Genomic DNA, 23,427 nt, shown 5'->3' with positions numbered 1-23,427 from the left:
CATGCTCATAGGTGTGCTTGTTATACCTGACTGCTCTCCAGCTCCAGCAGCAGAGTCGAGCAGTAGCTACAGCCTGCATGGCGAACAAAGCTGAGCACCATCTGGCCCTTGACAGAAACCTGGTCAACTGCTTTGGCGCACTCCCTCCTCTCTATGGTGCTGAGAATGGTTAGTAGCCAGCGGCCCACATGCTCCTTGGCCTGAAATTGTCTCCTGCCTCAGAGGGAAGCTCAGGAGTCTCCCTCGTCATCTGGGGTTCCCTCTGGATGTGAAGGCAGCCTCCTCCCCGCTGGCGTGTGCAGCAAAGGAGTGGGCACCGGTGGACGCAGCTTGAAGGAGAGCTCAAACTTTGTTCTCATTCATACATTATGCTTTGACACAGCTGCTCCTTTCTGCTTGAAGGAAAGAATCCAAATGGCAGGGGACCTGTTTGCAACTAGGCCTGGCTGCACGTGCCCACCTGGCCTCATTTTTTGAAATGTGTGACCCCCCTTGCACATGCTCCCCAAATAAATACACACGCGAGAGGCTGACAGGTGAGGATAATGGTTTAGGAAGAAAACTTAGAGCAGGGAAAGTGGCCACAGGGAGCCAAGGGCAACTTTTCACAACGTGGACAAAGAACACCTTGTGTGCTGGGCCTCCCTGGTGGCGGAGGGATTAAGTCTCAGTTCTACCACCACCACGGCTTGAGTTCGATCCCCGATTCCTGGCCAGGGAGCAACACACATGGCGCAGCAGACCTCTCCTGTCTCCCCGCTGCTCCCCTCAGCAGTGGATTTCAGTAGATCCGCCTGTTCTGTTCCCCACTCTGTCTCTGGTGAATCCTCTCACCCCTTGCACCTCTAGCCTACACCCCAGTACTTGTATGCATAAATAAATTTTTAAAACCGATAAAAAAGCGCCTTGTGTGTAGATCCTGACCCCCTGAGGCACCCCTCACCTGCCTCCCCCCAATCTCAGCTGCACCAGATCCTTTATCTAAAATGTCAATATTTTGTTCCTTGTGGACTTTCTTTTTTCATTTATTTTCACTTTTTAAAAACATTGCATTAACTATTACTGATCTTAATGACAGTTTTTTGGTGCCTTCTTAGATTTTGCTCCCAAGGTGACAGCCTCACCTGCCTCCCTCAGATCCTGGCTCTGGGAGAGGGAGCAAGGAGGGAGACAGAGAAAAAGGAGGGAGATAAGTGAAGAAGGTTCATCAAGAAGAAGCTCACATAACAACATGGACATCACAATGATGCTGCTGATGGAGAGGAATGCACTAGAATGCAAGCACCATGCTGAGTGAGAGAAGCAGACACCAATGGGGTCTACCCTACACACGTCTAGAGAAGAGAAATCTAGAGTCTATAGAGACAGGACATGGATTAGAGGTTGCCAGGGCCTGGGGAGGGCAGTGAGGGGAGCAGGCCTGTAAGTGGACACCAGGCTTCTTGGGGGAGCTGACAGGAATGTCAGATTAAAATTAGATAGTGGCCATGATTGCATCACTGTGGATATTGAATTGTGCAATGAAAAATGAGTGCATTTTGTGGTCTATAAATTATTCATATTAAAGCTATTTAAAAAGAAGCCTGAATACATGAAGGAGTGAGTGAGTGAGTGAGTGAGTGACTCAGCAAGTAGTCATTTACTAAGTGAGAGAATTTCCTTTGACGTGGAAGAGAAACAGCTAAGGTCCAGAGGCTCCGATTGCTCCTTTGCAGCTGGAGGAGGGAGCAGCAACTCGAGCAGCCTGGTCGGTCCTTCCACGGGTGTGGAATGATATAACCCTCGGGAAGCTAAGACGTCAGCATGCAGCAGACTTAGAGGTTTGCGTTGTGTTTCGTTCTTGTGCACTGTGTTTTGACACAGTCATACCATTTGTCGATATCTATTCTAGGAAATAATCCCGATGATGGGCAACCTTATTTACTCATCTAAGCCCACTACTATAAACAAATATGTGTGTAAAATTCTCATATTGAAAAAAAAGTATGGGGGCCTCCCTAGGGCCTAGGGTTAGGTCTCAGTGCTATAACAACCGCGGCCTGACTTTGATCCCCGGCCAGGGAGCTACCCACACTGCGCAGCAGACCTCTCCTGTCTCCCCGCTGCTTCCCTCAGCAGTATATTTTAGTAGATCTTCCCATTCCGCTCCCCACTCTGTCTCTGGTGTATCCTCTCACCCCCTGTACCTCTGGCCTGCACCCTAGTTCTTCCACACAAAAATAAATAAATAAAAGCTTAAAAAAAGAAAAAGAAAAAGAAAAAAGGAAAGCAACTGACTGGCTCAATAACATTCAGTCATCCAAAAGATGGAATATTATGCAGCTGTTAAAAGGGATGTTGATGATGAAGAGACATATACTAGAGTATAAACTGGAAAACACAGGATGACAAGGAATACTTGATACTGAAATGACCTCATGGGATTATCTGTGTGTAGGGTAAAAGCAAAATAGCCACAGTGATGAAATTGCTTATTGATTTATTTTTACTGTCAGCACTGTGATAAAATTTTCATAACTTCTCTCTCAGATGCTGCCACTATTCAGGCCAGGCGGAGGTGAGGTTTGTGGAGCTCTTCCTTCTTCCCCAAGAAACGTGCTGTGTAGACACAGTCAACAGACACCTCTCTTTCTTTTCCACTGTCTCAGGCTAGGAGCAGGGCCGTGTCCTGTCGACATCCCTCTTCCACTCGCTTCATGACTCAGCCTTAGTCTCGGCGACGTGTATTTAGTTATTTATTTATGTGCTGTCCTAGCACTTTGCATTGGCCTGATAGAATGAATCGCCCTGCCTTATAGCCCGCAGTGTGTGCACCTCCCTGGTTCGGCTGTAATCTCTGCGTGGCAAAAGACGGTTTTCCTTTCACTTTCGTAATCTTGTTTTATTCATCCGATCCTGTTCCGTGTTCACCGATCGCTTCCTCTGGCCAGATGCCGTGAAAGCCGCAGGCAAGCAGTAGTGCTCCGTGCAGGCTGTCTTCACAGAGCCGGTGGACACAGCTTCAGCGTCAGTGACCACACGGTGACCCTGCACACTCTCACTTCTGGGGCGAGCCCAGGACGGGCTCCGCTAACTCCCGTCGCCACACACCGGCACGCACCTGTGCCCCGTGCTGAGGTGCCCCGTGATCTCTCTAGTCTGGACACAGAGGGGCCGAGTCAGCTCCCCGTTTCCAGGGTTTCAGCGAGGAGACGAGGGCTTGTGCTCGTGGGGTGCAATCTGCATGTGCACGCACTCATCTCCACGCTCACAGCTGCGAGGCTACTTGTCTGTCATTACAAAGAAACCCCGATGACGGGAAGGGCCGGGGGTGAGCCGGGGCCTGGGAGGAGCTGGCACTCGACGCTGGCGTCCGTCCTCCGGGCAGGCATCCCAACCTGTGGCCGGGTCACCCGAGAGGCCCCGGCTCAGCACAGCCCCGGAGCCGGGCTCAGACGCACCTGCTCCTCCTCTGGTGGCCTCGGCTGGTAGCTGCCCCTCGTGGAGCCTCGATTCCCGCCTGCGACGGAGCATCCGTGGAGCAGACGCCGCCCTCCGTGTGTGCCGCCTCGTTGTCATGCGCCGACTTAGGGGGCTCTCCTTGGACGCCCCACGCGGTGACGGGCAGTCCCAGAGCAGGGTCTTTCCAAGCCCCGGAACCCCAGCCCCCCGCCCCCAGCTGCCCACAAAGGTGGTTTTCCTGGACTTATTCCCATTTCATGGAGCCGAGACGCTGGAGTTTGGAAGGGGTGAGCGGCCAGGAGCGGGAGGCTGGCACCACGGCCCTGCCGAGGGCTGAGCTCCTGGCCTTGGGTCTCCCAGGAGGCCGGAGTGACCGCCGAGAGCCAGCCCGGGCCAGGGGCCAGGGAACAGGCCGCGCCAGGGGAGCGGGGCCGGGGCGTGGGAAGGAGGACTTAGGCCGGCTTGGTGTGGAGTCACTGAGGGGGCGGCTCCCGTGCCCGGGGGCTCAAAGAGCAGCATCTAGCTGGCACGCCAGGGCTGCTTGGCACACACCTCTCCCTGCGGCCGGCCCCGACCCGCCCCGCCTGCAAGCCTTGGGGCTGGGTGAGAAACGCAGCCCCTCGGGAGCAACCGGACCGGTTGCAGCCACGCCGGACTGGTTGCTCCCAAGGGGCTGCGTTGTTCGCGCCGAGGCTGGCCCGGCCCTCCGCCCAGGACCCCGACCCTCTGGCCCAGGGTGGGCAGCAGCTCGGGCTGTCCTGTTTGTGTCCACACCTGAGGCCCCGAGATCCGTGGGGTCAGCACAGTCGGCAGCTGGGCCCGGACTCAGCCTGCTCCTTCCTGCTGCCGCCTTGGCACGTGGCTGCTCCTCTCGGAGCCTCGATCCCCGCTGTCTCGGAGCATCCGTCGTGCAGACACCGCCTCAGGGTGCCGCCTCGGTCCTCACCCCGCTCTGGGAGGGTCTCGTTGCCATGGCCCCATTTCTAGAGGAGGAGACGGGGGTGGGGGGTGCAGGGGGCCTGACAGCAGGCCAGCCGGTCCCTGGGCGGGGAAGGGCTGGGGAAGACAAAGGTGCTTATGAGCCAAATGATGGTCCGGCCGGGGAGGCAAATGCCCAGGCAGCCCCCAGGGCCGGCAGAAGCCCCGAGAGCGCGTTCCATCCTGGAGCCACCACGGTTCTGGGGTGTCAGAAGAGCCAGGACAGGGGCTGGGGACGACATGACCTTCACCTCTAGTGGAGTCACCCTGTGTGCGTTTCACAGAAAGGTGTCAATTCATTAAATAATTAACCCTTGGAAAAAATAAGATGTTGACTATAGATTGTATTGCCACTGACCCCTTGTGCTTTTATTGTTTCTCCTGAGCCTGTGGTCACCCCGGTTTTGCTACTGCCTTGTTCCCTGTGTTCCCAGGGCAGGGAGAAGAGACGAAGGCCAGCTCACGCATCAGGACTGGCAAGGAATGGCGTGGGTGTGTGGGCGGGGGGGCCGTGGGAAAGGCCCATGGAAGAGAGACTTTCCCAGAGACGAGCACGTGAAGGTCTCGCTTCAGACAGAGGCGCAGAAAGAGGAGAGCGAGCAGGTGCTGGGCATGCATGGCGTCGGGGGCCGGCAGGTAGAGGTGGCCTTCCGGGCAGTAGCAGGGTGTCCGCAGAGCTGTGGGTACAGCCCGGGCCGGGGGACACAGTGGGGTGACGTGAGGGAGCGCCGGCCCCCTTCCCCCAATCCTTGCAAAGTGATCTTAGCTCTTTCCTGTAACATCACCCAACGGAGCAGACCCAAGACTGTTAGAATGAAACATGAGGCAGAAATCTGATGGCAGGAGCACAGCACCAAAGCAGGAGAGTGAGCTGGCCGTTCAGAGGCTGGTGGTGGAAGAGGGTGAGGGAAGGCCATGTGCTCCCTGAAAGGGGGCAGGAGCTGAGGCTGAGGGGCCGCCCTGGTCCCCGCCTCTACAGCCTCTGCCTGCCCTGGAGAGCTGGGCCTGCAGGAGATGACTCCCCTCTGCAGAGAGCAGCGCTGTGACTCAGCGTGGCCACCGGCTCACTGGCACGCAAAGAACGGGACCCCTCCTGGGTGTGGCCAGCGAGCTTGCATGTCCAGACTCCAAGATCTCCTGCAAGACACTTCGGGGAGAGTGGAGGGAGCAAAGGCATCTCCAGCCGCCAGCACGTCTGGGAAGAGGAGCAGCTAGACAGTGCCTGAAGCTACCAGGTCCCTGTGTCCCCAGCCGCCTCCCTCCCCACCTCGCCGCAAGTGCAGACCAGCTTTGTCCCCCACAATCTTGGCATCACCTTGCGAGAAATATAGGATGCCGCCTCCCAGCCTTCCTCAACGCCCTACGCAAAACTTGGGTTTCCTGCTTCCCCTCGTCCCCAAAGTCTAACAACCCAGCTCCAGGGGCTGCTGCCCAGAGGCCATTGTCGAGAACCAGCCTCCTCCACGGGGCGCAGACTGAGCACCCGCCACCTGTCCACTGATGGGAGAGGCCAGCTGCGGCTCGGACCCCAGGCCCCACCGCGCCCGGCCGGCTCGGCCCTCACACCCACCCCTGGGCACTCAGCCCAGACCCTCCCTTTCTTCTGGACACTCCTAAAAATCACACCTGACTGCATGCTGGAGGACAAACTTAACCCATAGCCCCTGCATCTTGGCTTCTGTGCCGAACCCTAAACTGGGCAGTGAGCCACTGAGCATCCCAGGCATTCCCTTCCACGTCTTGCCCAGGGTCCACTCAGTCTGGCATCCTCCCCGGGGGAGATCCCCAGGACGGGTGGTCTCTCTCAGCTGGCAGGAAGCCGTGTGTAGAGGAGGGGCAGCTGTCATGGGGCTGGTGGTGTGGGGGGCGCCTCTGAGGCTCTGTCCTCCTCTGGCACCCAAGCAAGGTCCCATCAGTAGAACTCCACTGGGCCGGGAGAGGGAGGCTCTTGACTTTCTTCTGGCTTCCAGCCTCAGGTGACCCTTGCTAAGGCTGCTGAAAGCAAAGAAGATAAAGGAAATTAAACGGTAACCGAAAAAAATTGTGTTTGCATTGAATACAGCTCTTCACTGACTTATGTGCTCATCCATTTACAGCCAGGTCGGGGGACAGGTTGAAGGTGACGATTTTGAACACCGAGATGGGCAGGGTATGAGGTCAGTTCTCGTTATCAGGGGAGAAGGCGCGGGTGAGGCCTGGCTGCGGGCCAGCAACAGGCTTGAGCTGTGACTCACCAACAACTTGCAGTGTGGCCTCCACTGACCTCCTGCCCTTCGGTACAGCATGTTCTGAGGATTATCTGCTCCTAAAGCAAAGGCGTTTTGTGCAAACCCCATAAAAGGTGTTATGTATTCCAGCTACTGCATAATCCGCAGGATTCCTCCGTTTTCTAGGCACTCTTTGGAACCTGCTTGATGGAGTAACAGCTCCCGGGGGGAGGTCCAGGGGACCCGCCCTCCTTGCTCATTCTCTGTGCTTGAAAGTCTCCTTTCTGGGGCCCTCCTTCCCCAGCCACATTCCCGAGCATTCGAGAACCCCGCGTGTGAGCGGCAGTGCCCGTGGGGAGCCAGGACCCCCTCTCAGCAGGCCCGCACTGCCCCTCTCTCCATGCAAACGTCTGGGACCCACACTCGCTCCATCCTGGCTTCTAAGCCGACGTCCATTCGGGGTGTCTTGCTAGGTTAATACTGCTCCACTCTCCCCAGGTCAGCGCTGGCGCCCCCAGCGTCGGGTGGGCATCACTGTTAGATACGTTTGCGGAAGGAATAGACAAGCCTGGCCTGGTCTTCGGAGCTGAATTGTATCTCACGAAAAGATGCACTGAAATCCCCCCCGCCCCCGCCCGTTCTCAGATCGTGACCTTATTAGGAAACAGTTGCTGCAGATTAATTAGCTGAGATAAAGCCGAGCTGGAGTAGGGGGCCCCTTATCTAATTTGGCTGATGTCTTCGCAAGAAGAGGTGGCTGGGGAGAGGCATTGGTGGGAGGGACGCAGCCTAAGGCTGAAGGGTTGGCAGAGTCACCCCTTAGGGCAAACCTGGCGGCAGCTTGGCAGTGGACTTGAGCCTCCAGGACTGCAGGAGAAGAGACTCCAGTTCTGGGCAGCTGCTGGAGGCAGGGGAGGGTGCTGCCTGGGTTACAGGTAGGCCACACGGCCCGGGGCAGGAGCCTGGCCCTCTGGTTTCCTGTCTGCGAAAAAGGGAACTGAATGGATCAGGCTTCGCCAATTTTGCTGACAATTAGAGCCCCCTGGGACACTTACTAAAATGAAAGCATTTTCTGCCATGCTGGTGTAGCCCCCAAACCCCATGGACGCCTTCCTGGGGGGCACACATCAGTGTCTGTGCCCCACCCCGCCTTCCCGATGGCAAACCCAAACGCAGGGCAGAACGGCGCCTGTGTCCGGCTCACTGCCTAGGCGTGTGCCCGGTGACAGGCTCAGTCCTGCTCTGGGAGGCGACATCAGGACCTTGCACACACCCCACTCCCACCAAGTCCCCAGCAGCCCCCCACTCAAGCTCTTTAAGAGCACCACGTAGAGCAGACCAGTTCCGAGGCACTTGATCCTGAGGGTGGGTGCTGGGATTCTTCCCGTTTCACAGGAAACCAACACACAGAGGCCCAGAGGGCAAGCTGCTGGCTCCAGGTCTCAGCTGGGTTTGAACCTGGACAAATCAGTATCAGCAGCTTTTTTTTTAAAGATTTATTTTACCTATTTATGCATACAAGAGCTGGGGTGCAGGCCAGAGGTGCGGGGCGGGTGGTGCAAGGATTCACCAGAGACACAGCAGGGAGCAGAACGCTGGGTCTGCTGAGATACACTGCTGAGGGGAGCAGCGGGGAGACAGGAGAGGTCTGCTACACCGTGTGGGCAGCTCCCTGGCCGGGGATTGAACTTGTGCTGCAGTGGCTGCGGACAGCTTCAAAGGGCTGACGCTTAACCCCTTGCACCGCCAGTATCGGCCTCTTGCTCTCTCCATCCCTCGACTGCCCGGCACTCGAAGCAAATCTTTGCCAGCAGGATTCAGCCCAAGGAACTGGGCAGATCCCAGCCTCCCGAGCCTCGCTTCTCCGAATGACCATCCCAGCAGAGAGCTTGCTCGGCAAGGCACAGGGAGCAGGTGTCCGCTGGGCCTCACTGAGCAGGCGCCCTGCACCCCTGTGTCCGTGTCTGTGTCCATGTCATGCTCAGCCGGGAGAGCAGGCGGCATGATCCTGCCCCTCCTCCACTGTCTCGTTGCTCTCTGCTCTGGCTTCCCCACTTCGCCAGAGAATTTGCCCTCTTCACCCCACCCCAGGAGGAAGGCCCTCGGCCTGCTCCAACCGCCCCAGCAGCCGCTGCTCGGGAAATGGGAAGGAAACAGAAAACGGCAGCTCGGCTCCCCTGGCTTCCTGGCCTGGAGGGCCTGGATTTGTGTTTTGTGTTTTTTTCAGCCCTGTGGGTTCCCTGGTCCCGCTTTGGCAGCTCCAGAAAAGCCACTGCCCACCTTGGACAGTGGAGGTGTGTGTCGGTCCCCCCACCCCTCGCACATGGCTGCCTCCCCGCCCCCGTGGGCCCACCCCAGAGGCTCAGGAACCATTGTTGGGGGCTGGGAGCGGGCCCGTGGGCCTCTGAAGAGCTGGGGCTCGCAGCTGCGCCCCCTGAGTGGGGAAGCCCCCTGACCCTGGTTCTCAGCTGGGGCTCTCTTGGGGCAGAGGTGGCCCTGGGCTGTTCCTTCCAGAAGGGCTGCCTGGAGGGTCCTGGCACAGCACAGCCAGGGTGTGAGCAGCCGGGCTGGAAGGGGGTGGGCAGTCGGGCTAGAAGGGGGTGGTCAGCCGGGCTCCAAGGGCCAGCGCATCTCAGGAGCTTCATCCAGCGAGGGCAGGAGGCCTGTGCCCTTCACCCGCGGGGCAGGCCGCGGAGGCGGCTGGGGCTCTGCGGGGCGCACCATCCGTCTCTCGCGCCATCGGCCACTGTTTTTCCCCTGCCACTTCCATGGACGATCTCGTTAGCTTATTCACTCTTTCTTTCAAAGGAACAAAATGGTTTGCTCCATTCATTGATCTAGTCATTGCTTTAAGTAGCAGATTGATTTCCTTCCATTCTTTCTTCTGCTAATTAATTGACTAGGGCATTAATTAATTAAGCATATTTACTGAGCACCCACTCCACCAGGGCTCTGCTCTAGGTGCTGGGCCCAGCCGTGAATGTGCCAGGCTGGGGTTTCAGGAGGAAACGGAATACACCCCAGAAGGTCTGCTTGGAGGGAGGACTTCGGAGGCAAAGGCCAGCCAGCCGGGCTCCTGGGGACAGTGAGGGACATCACCCCTCCTGCGGGAGGCAAGGCAAGAAAGGAGAGTTTGGGGATCCCGCTGGGGCTGCAGCCATGGGGGAGCCGTGGGTGGGGAGCAGGAGGTTGTTGCCAGCTGCTGAATTCAAGCCAGGAGGTCCCAGGACAAAGCACCCCGGCCTTTTTCTTATCTCCCCCACCTGCTGCTGGCGCCTCCCGGAGGCCCACGGCATTAGCAAGGGAGCTGGCCGTGATGCCCATCTCTCAGGCCCTCCGGGGCACAAACAGGCCAGAGAAGGCGGGGACTGGAGCCAGGGGGGCATGAGGGTGGCCAGCAGAGGCCAGACCCCGCTCCCTGGCTGTGGCTGTGTGCTCGCTGGGAGCTCAGCAGCGGGTGCCGCGTGGGTGGCGAGTGGGGCTGTTTCCAAGTGCACCGGGGCTCCGGGTGGAAGGAGGGGCGGTTAGTTATGGGGCTGCATTTATGAGGGGACAAGAGGAAAGGAGAGGGGCAGCAGGAGGGGGAGGGAGAAGGGGGGAGGAGGCGCTAAGAGTGGTGAAGGAGGGAGGCTCGAGGGAGCTGGGGTCAGGGACTGGGGCCAGGGAGGGAGGAGCCGGGAAAGAAGAAGGGGTGGAGGAGGAGGAGCAAGAGAAGGGAAGGCGCGTGGGGAGAGAGGGGGAGCAGGGCTCTCGCCTGAGAGGTGAGGGACAGTGTCCCGTCCCTGAGGAGCCCTCTGGGCGCACGGCCTCGGGCCACTGTCTCCTGGCTTTGGGGTGCGTTTCCAGGATGGGAGCACAAGTTCAAAGGCCCCGGGAGCAGGAAGGGTGAGTGCTGGGAGCGGGCGGCAGGGCAGGGGCGTGTGGAGGCTGAGGTGGAGGGGGGGGGGTGGAGGAGCTGGAGAGGCAGGTGTGGGCCTGTCACCTGCCTGGCCTGCCAGTCACACGGCTCTTGGCAGCAGAGCCCATTTTGAACCCGGCCGAGTGGCAGAGCCTTGCTCCTCACGTGGACGAGCAGGGAGGAGGGTCTGAGTCGGGGCTGAGGGATTAGATTCTAGGAAAGCGGGGTGTGAGGAGGCTGCTTCCCCTGGCCTGGCTTTGCCTGGGGAGTCACGCAGGGGCAGGGCGGGATGGCGAGCAGGCGGGGGAGGGGTGCTCTCAGGAGAGCAGAGCTAGCCGGAGCTTGATGCGGACGGATGGGACACCGGGGGGCAGTGCAGAGGAAGGACTCCCGTGCGCAGGAGAACCTGGGGGTGTCTAGGTTTGGGGGATCTCTGGAAAGAGGGGTTCAGTCAGGGGTATCAGAAGTCCAGTCTGGGAACGCTATGTTTGAGAAGCTTCCTAGGCGGCCGAGGGCGCTGAGCGGGCTGGACCTCGGCCGGGAGGGCCATCTGTGCACGCAGAGACAGACTTGGGGGCAGCGGCCTACCTTGGGTTTAAGGCTATGGCGGAGCCTGGATGGAGAGAGCCCCGGGCTGAGCCCTGGGCTGCTCCACCACGGGGGTCTGGTGGATAAGAGGAGCAGCTGAGGAGACGAAGAAATGACCAGCGAGGCTGAGGAAAAAGCAGGGCAATGTGTTGGCTGGAAAGCAGATTTACCTGTACAGACTTGCTGATTATGGATGTTTCATTCAAATTGAGACAGAGAACATGTGACCTTCTCTGTGTAGCTTTTCTCATGTAGCATGATTTTGAGGTTCTTCCACCCTGTCCCCTAAGTCAGACCTTCATTCCTTTTCGTGGCTGAGTAGTATTCCACCATGTGGATCGAGCTCGTGATTGTTCATGGATTACCTGATAGACATTCAGATTCACCCCCCTCTGCAGTCTCCTCTGCGGCTGCCTGAGGCTGGCACGGCAGGTGGTCCATAAACATTTGAAAGAGACTAAACAAACAGGAACAAAAATAATGAACAATAGAGAGACGCTCCAACAGCAATAGCACCCGCAAATTCCTCTGAGTCTTGCCACACAGCAGGCGGGTCCCACGACAGCGACAGCGGCTCCTGGATCTGCACCCACGCCCTCGAGACGCTCTCTCGCCCTCGCCTTGCAGAGGGGCTCGTCCGTGCGCAGGCCTGGGAGAGCCGCGGTCACTGCAGTACACCATCTTGACGCCGCCCAGCCAGGGGTGGAGCGATCCTGGCGTCGGGCAATGATGTCAGGCAGCCAAAGGGGCATGAGAGAGCTTAGGCGGCCGGGAAAAGAAGCGGGTGAGCACCGGCTGGGTGGCCACGGGTGATGGGGTGCGCCCACCCACCACACAGAGGTGGCTCTGTCTCGGTGTGGGTGCACTTGCTCAAGCCCAGGGAAGCCACCTGGGCACCAAAATACCTTCCTAGTGTCTCCCGCTGGTTGATACAGACACCTGGGAGCAGCGGGGGGCGGGGTAGGGGGTGTCTCCCCGGGTCAGGTGACTCCTTCCTGCTCTCCAGGCCACCCCTTTGCCGGCACTCAAGCACCAGGGAAAGGCATCAGCCACGGCTGCTCTGAATCTGGGCTTCCAGGACAGCCCCGTCTCCCCGGCTCTGAGTGGTGCCTGAGCCGGGCCCAGGGCCCCTGTCCCACGCAGTGGGGCTCCTGGGTACCCGTCTTTCTGTGTTTCACCCCAGAACCGCCCTCGTGGCTCTCCGTGCACTGGTCGGGGGAGGCTTTGCTGCCGAGCCGGAACCTTGCCCGAGAGGCCCAGCAGTGCTCTCGGATCCCTCCCCGACCCCTCACGTCTCTGCCGCTCCAGCCCTTGCTGGTCTGGTCCCGGGGCCTTGAAGGGAGAGAGGTGTTGGCACGTGGGCATCACTTTGGCGCTCAAGCGAGAGGTCAGGAGGACACGTCGCAGCAGACGGCCTGTGCGAGCTTCTCCAGGGCTGACCTCGCGCCTCCATCCACAGGGAAGCAGGAGTGACCGCCGCGTCCTGCCGTTTGGGGCTCAGGGCTTGATCCACCTTATCTTACATGTCCTGCTTTGACCACCCCCTGGCCAGGCAGGTGGGTCCTGAACTGCCTTGGTCATGTGGTCACTTCGTGCAGAGGCTCTGGCACCAGGAGGTGACCCGTTAGTTCGCAGGGGCTTCCCAGGACACCGGTGCCTCGGCTGGGGGTCCGGCACGGATTGGCTCACCTGGGCATGTTTTAGGAGGCCGAGCCAGCCACAGCAGTCGGTGTTAATCATTTCTGGCTTGTCAAGATAGGCACCGTGTCAGTCACACTGGGTGGCCGGTAATCATTAACGCCGGTTACTGTCCCAACCCCAGGCTGCGTAGGTGAGAGGGGGAGCCGTCCTGCTGCACCGCGTGTTCTGTTTGCTCTCCAGACCCCAACAGACCCAGAAGGTCCCAGAGCAGGTAGGTGGCACTCACAGAGTGGGACCGCCTTGGGGGAGAATTTCGGAAGTGACGGAGGTGCTTACAGAGCAGAGTCCAAGGGAACTGAGAACTGAGGGATTTGAAAATCAACTGGGTGGCCATTGAGAAAATGCGCATCAGGGGCCTCCCTGGTGGTGCAAGGGGTTAAGACTCAACCTATGAGGCAATCCACAGCCCCTGCAGCACCAGTTCGATGCCCGGCCAGGGAGCTACCCACATGGTGCAGCAGCCCTCTCCTGTCTCCCCGCTGCTCCCCTCAGCAGTGTATCTCAGTCAGTCCACATGTTCTGCTCCCCACTCTGTCTCTGGTGAATCCTCTCACCCCCACACCTCTGGCCTGCACCCCAGCTCTTGGATGCATAAACAAGTAAATCTTTAAAAAAAAATGTGCATCAAGGACTCACATGATGTCCCACAGGCTAATATGAAAACGATATTGATTATGAGTGATGATGGCTCGAGCTGTCCCAAAGCCTGGCTCCCTCCTCCTGCCCCCTCCTGCCCCCTCCCGCCCCCCTCCTCCTGTCCATTTTCTCTTCCCCCCTCCCTCGCCCTCTGTCTTTCTTTCGAAGTTGCTCTATTTTCTACACTTCCTTCCAGTGTCTGGTTTCACCGCTGCCTTTCGCTCCAGCAACCAAAGTTTCCACCCTGACAATGAGGAACGTCCTGAGCAGCGACCTCAGTCCACCCAGGGTGGCAGCCAGGGCTGGCTGGACCCCGCGCTTGCTCACAGGTGGACACAGGCACATGGGCGGCCGCTCCGGGCACTGCAAAGAGGTGGCAGGGGCGCCTGCCAGGCTTGGGAGATGCTCACACCAGGTCCTTGGTCCTTCCTTGGTCACACCTTGGTCCTTCCATTCTTCACCCCGCTCAGGGAGGGTCAGCGCTGCCTGGGCTCAGGCGCCCTCTCTGAGATGGGCTGGGTGGGTCAAGATTCTTCTCTGAGGCGAGGTCTGCTTGTTTCGTCGCTGGCATTCAGGCACAGGCTCCAACATGCGCCCGTGAAGCCTTCATTACCAGGAGCAGCAGCTATAGCATGAGAGAGGTGATTGTCTACTGATGTGGCCCCACATGCAGTGTAGGCGGGGGCCTGTCAGATCGCCAGGTGCAGGGTCCTGGACTCCGCCGTGCTGGACATGCTCTCTCCATAGCTGGGCACCAAGCTCGGCACCAAGTGGCCATAGCTGCTGGAGGGCGGCAGGAGGCACTCAGTGCAGGCTGTCCGCCGAGGCACGGCGGCCTTCTGGCCTCATGAGAACAGGCGCGCTGCACCGCGGGCACCAGCGGGCAGCAGGCTGAGCGGCACGTGGCCAGCACACGAACATCTCCACTCCCGGGACAGAGTTCTCGTTGCCCCCGCTCCAAGGCTGCCGCGTCCCGAGTCATCTCAAGCCCTGCATGACGAGACACCAGCGATGGCCAAGCATCCCCAAGACTGCGTACACGCGCCGTCCCGCGTCGGACCACCACCACGGTCTTCCACTGACAAGGAAACACGCCGCGAGGTGCAGACCCTTGTCCCGGGTCCCAGGGTGAGACCAGGATGAGACCCCGCTTTCTGACTCACTAGCCCGGCCCTTCCACTCTGCTCACGTCCTTTCCAAGCCTCTGGCAGTGGCCGTCTTCACCTCCGGGTACCGGGTGGCCAGACTCACGGGGACATGCAGGTCGCCTGCGAGGGGAGCTCCCTGGAGTGCGTGACCACCACCCTGCCGCCTGTCCTGCCCTTCCAGCTCGTCCACCTGACCCCCTTCCCTTCTCTCGTCCCCATTTGGTTTATCGAGCAACCTCGGGTCAGACTCTGTGGGGTCGGCTGTGCCCCCAGCGCGAGGACAGGATGCTTGTGTGCACACTGCATGTGTGCAGACCCAGGGGGACATGGGTGCAGACACATAGATGTGTATGTGTGGACATGACATAGACATGCAGGTTGGGTCTGGACGCAGGGGCATTACTGTGATGTGGGTACGGCTAGCAGACCACAGCTGGATGGATAGAAATATATGCCTGGAGGCGTGACTGTCCGTAAACAAATATGATCATGGATTTGTCTGGATGTGGCTGTGCAGATCTAGAACTGGCTGGTGCCAGCGGGGTGGGGACAGCCATGGGCAGGCGTCCTGCCAGCACAGATGGCATTGCCCTCCCTGGGCTGCATCTTGGCCTGAGTCTGGAATGTCAACGTTGTCCTTTGAGGCTGCATTTCTTCCTCTGCCAGTGTAGGGGGCGGCGGTGGTGGCCCGTTGCTCTTTAGCCTCCACAGATGGGCTGAGACCCACCTAGACTACGAAGGCTGGCCGGGCTGATTGGAAATGTCCAGTGCATGGAAAAAGGCCAACGGCATCTAGCCTGCTCTCCAGATGCTCAGCCAAGCCGCTGGGCGCCATGGCCCCGCCGAGTGGATGCACCACACACACGGTCCATGGAGGTCACAGTCACGGGGGAGACACAGACCCTGGCTGCTGCTAGGCTGACTGGACCCACTAGGGGCCATCACTCAGAATTTTCCAGAGGGAACAGAGAAGGTGAAGGTGCGACACAGAAAGGGGGGCGGGCATCGTAGGCCAGGGGGCAGCCGCAGACACTGGAGAGAGGCAGTGGGCTGGGATGCCATGGGCGTGCACTGGTGTGGGGGTCGCCCAGGAAGGAGCCCACGTCCCACTGAAGCATTGCTACCCCAGCTCCCCCACCGGACTCCAAAGCCTGTCCTTCTGCGGGATCTGTGTATCCTTCCAGAATTCCATGGTTTAAGTTGACTTGATTACTTGATATTTTAAGGGCTTCATCGTCAAAAAAATTTTTTTGACTCATCGTCCCTCACAGCGACTTTCCGAGCCCATTCGGGGCCCCCATTCCCGGGTTCCCAGGCGGTGCAGCAGGTGTATAATGGCTTCTTCCTGTTCCCTCTTTCTCAGGAGCAGACGTACCCAGCCCCAATCCTGACAACCCAACCATGAAGCTCAGCGAAAAGGACCCGGCAGGTCAGAAGGAAAACGATGCAGCCAGGAAGAGACCGGTCAGTCCCGCTTCCTAATGGCGCTGGCCACGCAGGGCGGCCAACCCTTCCTCGCCCTCCTCCCAGCGGGGTGGGGCTGGGGGCAGTCAGGCAGGGGCAGTGAGCAGACGCGGAAGCGGTCGGGTGGGCCCTGGGAACCATCCGTGCAATGTGAGGAGGTGCAGGTGCTGGTTCACCTTCTGGACCGGAGGGGGAGAGTCCTATATGCCAAAGGTCATTTCTCAAGAGGAGATGTTGATATCGAAGATGATGATGTCATTGTCCTTAAGGAGACACTGTAAAACCAACCCCCCAGGCCCATCCACTTGCCTCCTCCTCCAGGAAGTCCTCGACACTTAGAAAGTCTCCCTCCCCAGGATCCTCAGACCCTCTCTTCATTTTAGTTTTTTTAAGATTTATTTATTTATGCATACAAGAGCTGGGATGCAGGCCAGAGGTGCAGTGTGGGGGTGAGAGGATTCACCAGAGACAGAGTGGGGAACAGAACAGGCAGATCTTACTGAAATCCACTGCTGAGGGGAGCAGCGGGGAGACAGGAGAGGTCTGCAGTGCCATGTGGGTAGCTCTCTGGCCAGGGATCGCACTCGTGCTGCAGCGGCTGCGGACAGCCTCATAGTGCTGTGCTTGACCCCTTGCGCCACCAGGAAGGCCCCCATTTTACTTATTTAGCTTTGAATCTATATTCCCGTCGATTTCAGACAACAAACAACTGAGCCAATGACCTCTCACTGAAAATTCTAATCTGGACGCAGATTCCACAGCAAGTCTAGAACCAGGCGTCGGACAGCCGATGAGGCTGCCATGGGCAGATTTTATAATCCTGCTTGATCCAGATAAGCGCGGCCCTTCTCCTCCACTGGGGTCACAGCCACGCACCTCCACCTGCACGGCACCGACCTTCCTGAAATTCGGGCTAAAAACCCGACCTTGATGTTTAGAAATTGTCTGACAAGTGGAAACAAGTTTCTAAAACTACAAAAAGTGCTCAAATATCCTTCGGATGATGTGTTTTGCTATCGGCAACATTATTTCCTGACCTTTTTAATATATTTTTTTATTGTGGTAACAGGGATTTATAGCACTGGGTATGATGCAGGAATGCAGGTCCCGGCCCCTTCAGGCAGCGTCCTGGACACCCACCCCCCACCGCCCTGCCCGTCCTCCTCGTCCACCTCCTTGTGCTCCTTCCGCGGCACACACACCCCCACCCCGCAGCCTCAGCCCTGCATGAGATTCCCAGGGTGTGCTTGGTTTCCCGCTGTGTTTCCTCTGCTTTCTGTCTCTGTATCTGGACTGTGTCTCCACTGGACTCTGGATAAAGATACATCTCTGTACCTTTACATCAGATTGCAAAGCCAATGACCCGCCAGCGCCCGCCCGCTCAGTGCCCGACCTTTGCACTGAGCTCCTGGGCTTCCCGCAGCTCAGGCGCACGCAGAGGAGCAGGGCTTGGCCGGCAGGGCCGCGCATGCTTTCTGACTTAGGAGCCTTAGTGCAGGGACACAGCTGGGGGCCCCTTGCCGCTCCCACATTTAAACCCCACCCAGGCTGGACTATTTTGCCTCCCCACACCTACAGGGTGTCCAGGGTGCAGGCCCTGGCTCAGGGCCACCTCCCCACCCCCATGCCAGTCTGCCCTAGGGCACACCCCTCCTCCACAGTCAGAATCACCTCCTGCAGGAAGCCTTCCAGGATCCAGCCCAGTTAGGTGGCCTCCTCCCCTCTGTGCTTTCTGCTCTTTCTGGGGAATCCCCAGCCTTTGCAAAATAACCAGAGCTTCCACTTTCCAGTCCTGCCCTGGATCACAGCTCAGTAAGGGGGAGCCGGCCAGCAGGCTGAGAACCAATTCCAGAAATAGCCAGTCCTCAGAGAGCCACCCCTGAAGGACTGACGTGCAGAATGACCATCGGGGGGTGGGTCCTGGGCCCAGCCAACAGCCTCCTCACCAGGGCGGCTTCTCCCGGGAGCTGCATCTCCAGAACAGCCATCGCAGGGCCGACATTTCCACGTGCGCTTGACACTTCCCGCCCAGCAACCCTGAGGGGCTCCATGTCTTTTATTCCAGCTCTTCTAGGGGTCTGGCCTTATGCAAACGCTCCTCTGCCCAGCCTGGTCTCTGAGCCCCTCTCTGTCTCTGGAGGCAAAGGAGGAAGGTGGCCGAGGCCACGTGGTGAATAACTCTGATGACAACCTGATGTACTCAAGGCACCCGGCCTCCTTAAGGCCCCCCACCCAGCCAGCAAGTTGCACTTGTAAAGGGTTAGCTCTGAGAGATCAGGCTACTTGCCTCGGGGCACGCAGTGAAAGCACAGTGGGGCCTGGGCACTGACCTCTGCCCTCTGTCCTAGTGCTGGGGAGACTTGCCCTGGGGTCTGATGGCCATCACGCCCCTCCCCCAGGGGCTGGCCCTGTTAGGAGGGAAAGGAAGAAGGTGCAAAGGAACACTCCACACTCTGCTGGTGGTTTCTTCTCAGGACTTATCAGCTGCTGTTCTGACTTGAAAACGAGGGGAAAAAAACCGTTTCCTGTTCTGTTCAGACAGGCCGAAATTGCCACATTTCCTGCTGGGCGCCCCCGCCCTCCCGCATGGACTCTGCCTCCTCCTCAGAGCCATGCCCTGGCAGAGCCTGGGTCCAGGGTCGCCGCGGCCCAGAGCCCGCAGCCGGCACGCGACATGAGCTCCCCAGAGCTGAGCTTGGCTCCCCTCACACCAGGCCCGCGCTGCCCGGGGCCTCCGGAGAGCTCCCCGCCCAGGAGCGGGCCGGCCCCCGGGAGCAGGAGGAAGGTAAACCGGTCTCTGGACCCCGAAGGGCTCCCGTCCAGGTGGGAAGAGGCACCCCAGCCTCACCTAGCCAGAGGCCCTGATCAGGACGGCTGCCCCGAGCCTGGCGTCCTGGCAGGCTGGCGTTCTGGCCTTGGCTGTGGTGCTGACTCTGAGTCAGTGTTTCCTGGGCTCTGGGGTGTCTGTGCCTGGTGGCTCAGCGTGCGTGCTCCTAGCAGGGCGGGGTGCCTCCCTCGGCTCCCCACCCCCGCCAGCCCCTCTGCGGGCGGCCATGCACGGTAGGGGACTCCCCAGGAGAGGGCGCCACCCGCTCTTCTCCACCCTCTGACAGGCACAAACAGGGAGAAGGGTCTGACCTGGGAGTGAGGGTGGCCCAGAGGCCCAGAGAGCGTGCCAGGCACAGCCAGGGAAGAGGGGCTTTGTGGGGTGACATCCCAGCTGAGGCCCATAGAAGCAGTTCCAAGGCAAAGCATGATGGAGAGGGGCCTGCGGTGTTCTGCTCATGAGTCCCATTCAGTTCAAGCTCCTCTTGCTACAGAATATTCCAGCCCACCCCTGCGAAGGGCATGGCGGAGGCCCTCGCCTGCTTCAGCGCCCCTCTTCTGCGTGAAGTCCTGTGAGGTGGTGCATTCACATTCCACTTCACAGATGAGGACCCTGAGTCTCGGAGCAGCCAGGTCACTGGCCACAGTCACATGTGGGGGTGGGGTTCTGGGAGGCTTCGGAGGAGACAGTGGCCACGGGGCTCAGGCACAAATTCTCTAAAAAGGAAGATTCGGGGGACAGAGCTGCATAAGCCCTGTCAAGGGAGACCCTGGCAAGTGGCCATTCTGTATGGCCAGGCAGAGGCAGCGTGGGTGGAAGCCATCGTGAGCAGGAGTCCGCTGGCACCCCGCCACGTGTGGGGGACACGTCAGCCCCCAGCAGCACCTCGGCTCCTCCAAGCCCACGCAGTGGTGCTGACACGTGTTCCCATCTTACAGCTGGGCAAGTTGAGACCCCAAAAGATGAAGAATGTGGCTGGGGGGTTCTCACCTCACAGCGGGGATGCCGTCAGGCCCTGGAGTCCATGCTGGAGGCAGCCAGTGGGGTGGGTGGAGCAGGAAATTGGCCACTGGGGTTCTGCTCCCCCTTGTATTTATTCAGGTCAGTTCTCTGTGCCGCAGGCCTGGTCTGTCTCATTGACCATGTGCCCCTGCAGAAGTCAGGGTCTGGCACGTAGAAAATGCACACACACACATGCGCACACACACGCACACCAATGACATCAGAAGTGCCTCGGGGTCCCCTCCATCTAGAGAGGGGTCACACTCCCGGGACCCTCCCATGCAGCCCCTCCAGCTGCAGCTGGTCAGCCTCTGCTAAGCAGTCCAGAGGTTTCTGCCCTAGTCCGGCCACAGCTGTGGCATCCTCAGATGGGGCCACGGGGCAGGGTGGCTTGGCAGCAGCTGAACCCCTCATTCCTCTGTGGCCCAGCCTTGCCCGAGTAGGTTGATGTCTCAGCTGGAACAGTGTGTGTGTGTGTGTGTGTGTGTGTGTGGGTGTGTGTGTCCGTCGGCAGCTCAGCATCCCTCCCCCCAATGCTCACAACACTTCCAGGTGAAGAGGAGCCGGGGCCTTGTGGGCTGTAGGTGACCACACGGGCACTAGAGCAGACCTCCCCGCACAGCCCCACCTGGCGAGCACCAGGGAGGGCTCTGGCCTCTGCCTGCTTGCCTGTAAGGTCAGGGTAAACAGTGCGGCTGTGAGGGGTCGCGAAATGCCAGGAAGTGCTCAAAACAGGCCCAGGGACGTCTGTCAACTTAATCTGCTTTTCCCTGGCTCCCCTGTGGCTCTGCCACCAGCCAGATTCAGCTAACACTGGTCGCTGCCCACCGAGCACCTGCTAAGGACCGTAGGCCGGGTTCCACCGTCCTCACCCAGCAGGAGGGGCGGGCAGTGGTGTGGCTGCCACAGAGGCAAACTGAGCCGCAGAGGCAAAGGCATCCTGTGGCCCCCGGGGCAGGAGCTTGTGTCCCTGTCCTGGGATTCTCTGGGACCCTCCCCACCCCAGCTCAGGGGATGGAAGGCCTAGGGGTGCGAGTGGGCCCGGCCCTGCTCCCCAGTGCCAGATCTGACGGGCTTTGCTCTCCCCTTCCAGGACTGGTCCTGCTCGCTCATCGTGGCCGCTTTCGTGGGCGCCTTCGGCTCCTCCTTCCTCTACGGCTACAACCTCTCGGTGGTGAACGCACCTGCACAGGTGAGTGTCTGCGCTGCGCGAGGCGCCCGGCAGGGGGCGCTGCGGCGCCGTAGAAAACGGGGTGTTGGCATCCGGCCCTGGCTGGTCCGCGATCCCGCAAACCCTGGCCGGCGGGCCCTGTGCCTGACCCTGGCCGGACACTGCGGGCGAGGGGAGGGACAGCAGCACCGTGGTGACAAGGCGGGAGTGTGGGTTGCTGGTGGCTGCAGTGCAGCGTCCTGGGAGACTGCAAGGAGGGCGTCAGGGCTCCCGGGGCTGTGCTGTCCCCAGTCACTTGCTTCAGGAAGGAGCTGGAGCCCACGGGCACAGAGTGGCCTCGTGCAGAGAAACACCCGTGCAGACACCCTGGCTGTGACTTGTCACTGCCGTTGACTGTTCATGCTTTTACATTTTGAGAGTCTGTGTCAGTTTGAGGCATTCGTTCTGGGGGATCCTGCTCTGCCAGGGCCTTGGTTGGGTCGCGGTGCCTCCATCAGACAGGCTGATTAGTCCACCCCGTCTTTAAACGAGGGCTGGAAGTTTGCACGCTTGCTTCATCCTGCAAGTTCAGCAGGAAGTCCAGCAGCAAGTGTGGGGAGGACCTTTGTCCTCAGGCCTGTGGGGCAAGAGACATGCAAAACCCCACCCTGAGTGAAGCGGAGCAAAATAGGAGGCCAAGCAAAGCCGGTGGCCATGCAGGGATGGGAGTTCTGAGGCGCCTGGGGCCACACTCCCCTGCTGCCTTGACGGTTGCCTGCAGGGTGTGCTGCAGCTTTGGTCCTGGCCCCCACACCTCAGTTATCAGATGGGGTCCAGGGGACCCGCCACGAATAGCAAAGACCTTCCTATCACACAGGAAATGCCTAGGTCCAGAGGCTGCTTCTGGGGACCCGGGAGGAAGGCGGCTGCCTCTGGATCATGGGTGCAGTGTGCGTGCAGCGTGCAGCGTGCAGTGTGCGTGCAGTGTGTAGTGTGCGTGCAGTGTGCATGCAGCGTGCAGTGTGCATGCAGCGTGCAGCGTGCAGTGTGCGTGCAGCATGCAGTGTGCAGTGTGCAGTGTGCAGTGTGCGTGCAGCGTGCAGTGTGCAGTGCGCAGCCTCAGGCAGAGTCCCGGGCAGCGTTGTCGGTGAGCTAGTGGATGAGCAAAGGAAAGAATGAGCTTGAAACTGCTCTGGAGATCTGAGGTGTCGCCCCCCTCCAGGCCACATGAATTAGGGCTTACTTGAAACAAAACCAGCACCCACAAAAATACCAGCGACTGGTTTGGTGACTCACTTTTTGGTGATGCCTGAGTTGGGGGCGTTTCTGCCTCTGTCCCGAGGGGAGGCAGCTCTAAGCCCAGGGCTGCGGCAGAGAATTCGTTTGGTTCCCCAGCCCTTTCCCGGCTGAATGGGGGGAGGCGCCATTTTCTCTCCCTGGACCCTCCCGGGGCAGCGAAGCAGCTGGAGAAAGAGCGAGACAAGGTCCGTCTCTACTGTAGCAAGAGCCTCGGGCGTCACAGCTCCTCAAAGGAGAGAGTCCCCGAGCCAGAGGCAAGGAGCCCAGCGGACAGGAGGCTGCGCCTCTCAACGCAGCCACCGACCCGTGTTGGCAACTGCTCTGGGCGCCTCCGTGCGGCCCGGGCCTTCCCAGGAAAACGGGGCAGGCGGATGCCGAACACAGCTTGTGCCGAAGACATCAGCCGCCGCAGGAGTCCACGTCCTGCGGGACAGGCCGAGGGCCCAGGAGGGACCAGAGCGCCTCGTCGGTCCAGAAGCAGCTGGCAATGGCAATTATTCGGATGAAATCTCTCTGGTTCTCCTAGGCTCGGGGCAGGTCTAAGTTGGACTCCCACGTTTGCTACTTACTGAGCGAGGCGCGTGTGTTTCTGAGCCTCAGCTTCCCTGTCTGCAAAATTTGTTAGAATGAGCAGTGAGGTGCCCCAGGGAAGTCTTGTTCGCGCAGGGGCCGACTCCCCGGGCAGGAGGTGCGGGGCTAACACGTCTGTTGTCTGTTCACAGTACATCAAGGACTTTTACAATGAATCGTGGGCACAAAGGCACGGACATCCCATAGACGCGGACACGCTGACCCTGCTCTGGTCCGTGACAGTGTCCATCTTCGCCATTGGTGGACTCGTGGGCACGTTGATGATGAAGCTGATCGGAAAAGTTCTTGGGAGGTCAGTGGGGGTCACTTCTGTTTGGGGATCCCCTTTAACATGTTCACTGTATATTTGTATCATAATCAGATCCCGGCAGGTAGTAGAGTAGAGCGCTACTTCAGTTCATCTGAAATTTTTTTAATTTTTTAAATTGAGGTAACATTGATTTACAATCCTACATATGATTTAAGGGTATGGGTTCACAGCCACTCAGGTATTGCCA

General features: G+C 59.2%; 1 protein-coding gene across 3 annotated transcripts in view; it reads left to right on the top strand.

Annotated features, from left to right (window-relative positions):
* Positions 1–10,353: 10,353 nt before the first annotated feature.
* SLC2A9 (solute carrier family 2 member 9) overlaps positions 10,354–23,427 on the top strand; it is a 49,191-nt gene continuing 36,117 nt past the window's right edge. The window contains exons 1-5 of one of the 3 annotated variants that reach the window (XM_037529581.2): positions 10,354–10,511; positions 15,961–16,061; positions 18,604–18,846; positions 20,984–21,082; positions 23,062–23,222. In XM_037529581.2, coding sequence (XP_037385478.1) covers positions 15,999–16,061; positions 18,604–18,846; positions 20,984–21,082; positions 23,062–23,222 — 566 coding nt within the window. In that variant the 5' untranslated portion in view covers positions 10,354–10,511; positions 15,961–15,998. Of the gene's footprint in view, positions 10,512–12,948; positions 13,025–15,960; positions 16,062–18,603; positions 18,847–20,983; positions 21,083–23,061; positions 23,223–23,427 lie in introns of those variants that run through there. The other 2 variants (XM_037529582.2, XM_037529583.2) reach the window with 2 other exon arrangements.

The sequence above is a fragment of the Talpa occidentalis genome, unplaced genomic scaffold (genome assembly GCF_014898055.3).
Source record: "Talpa occidentalis isolate TD23 unplaced genomic scaffold, MPIMG_talOcc4v2.1 talOcc4.6, whole genome shotgun sequence".
Classification (NCBI taxonomy): Eukaryota; Metazoa; Chordata; class Mammalia; order Eulipotyphla; family Talpidae; genus Talpa; species Talpa occidentalis.
This window is presented reverse-complemented; position numbering and strand designations above follow the sequence as displayed.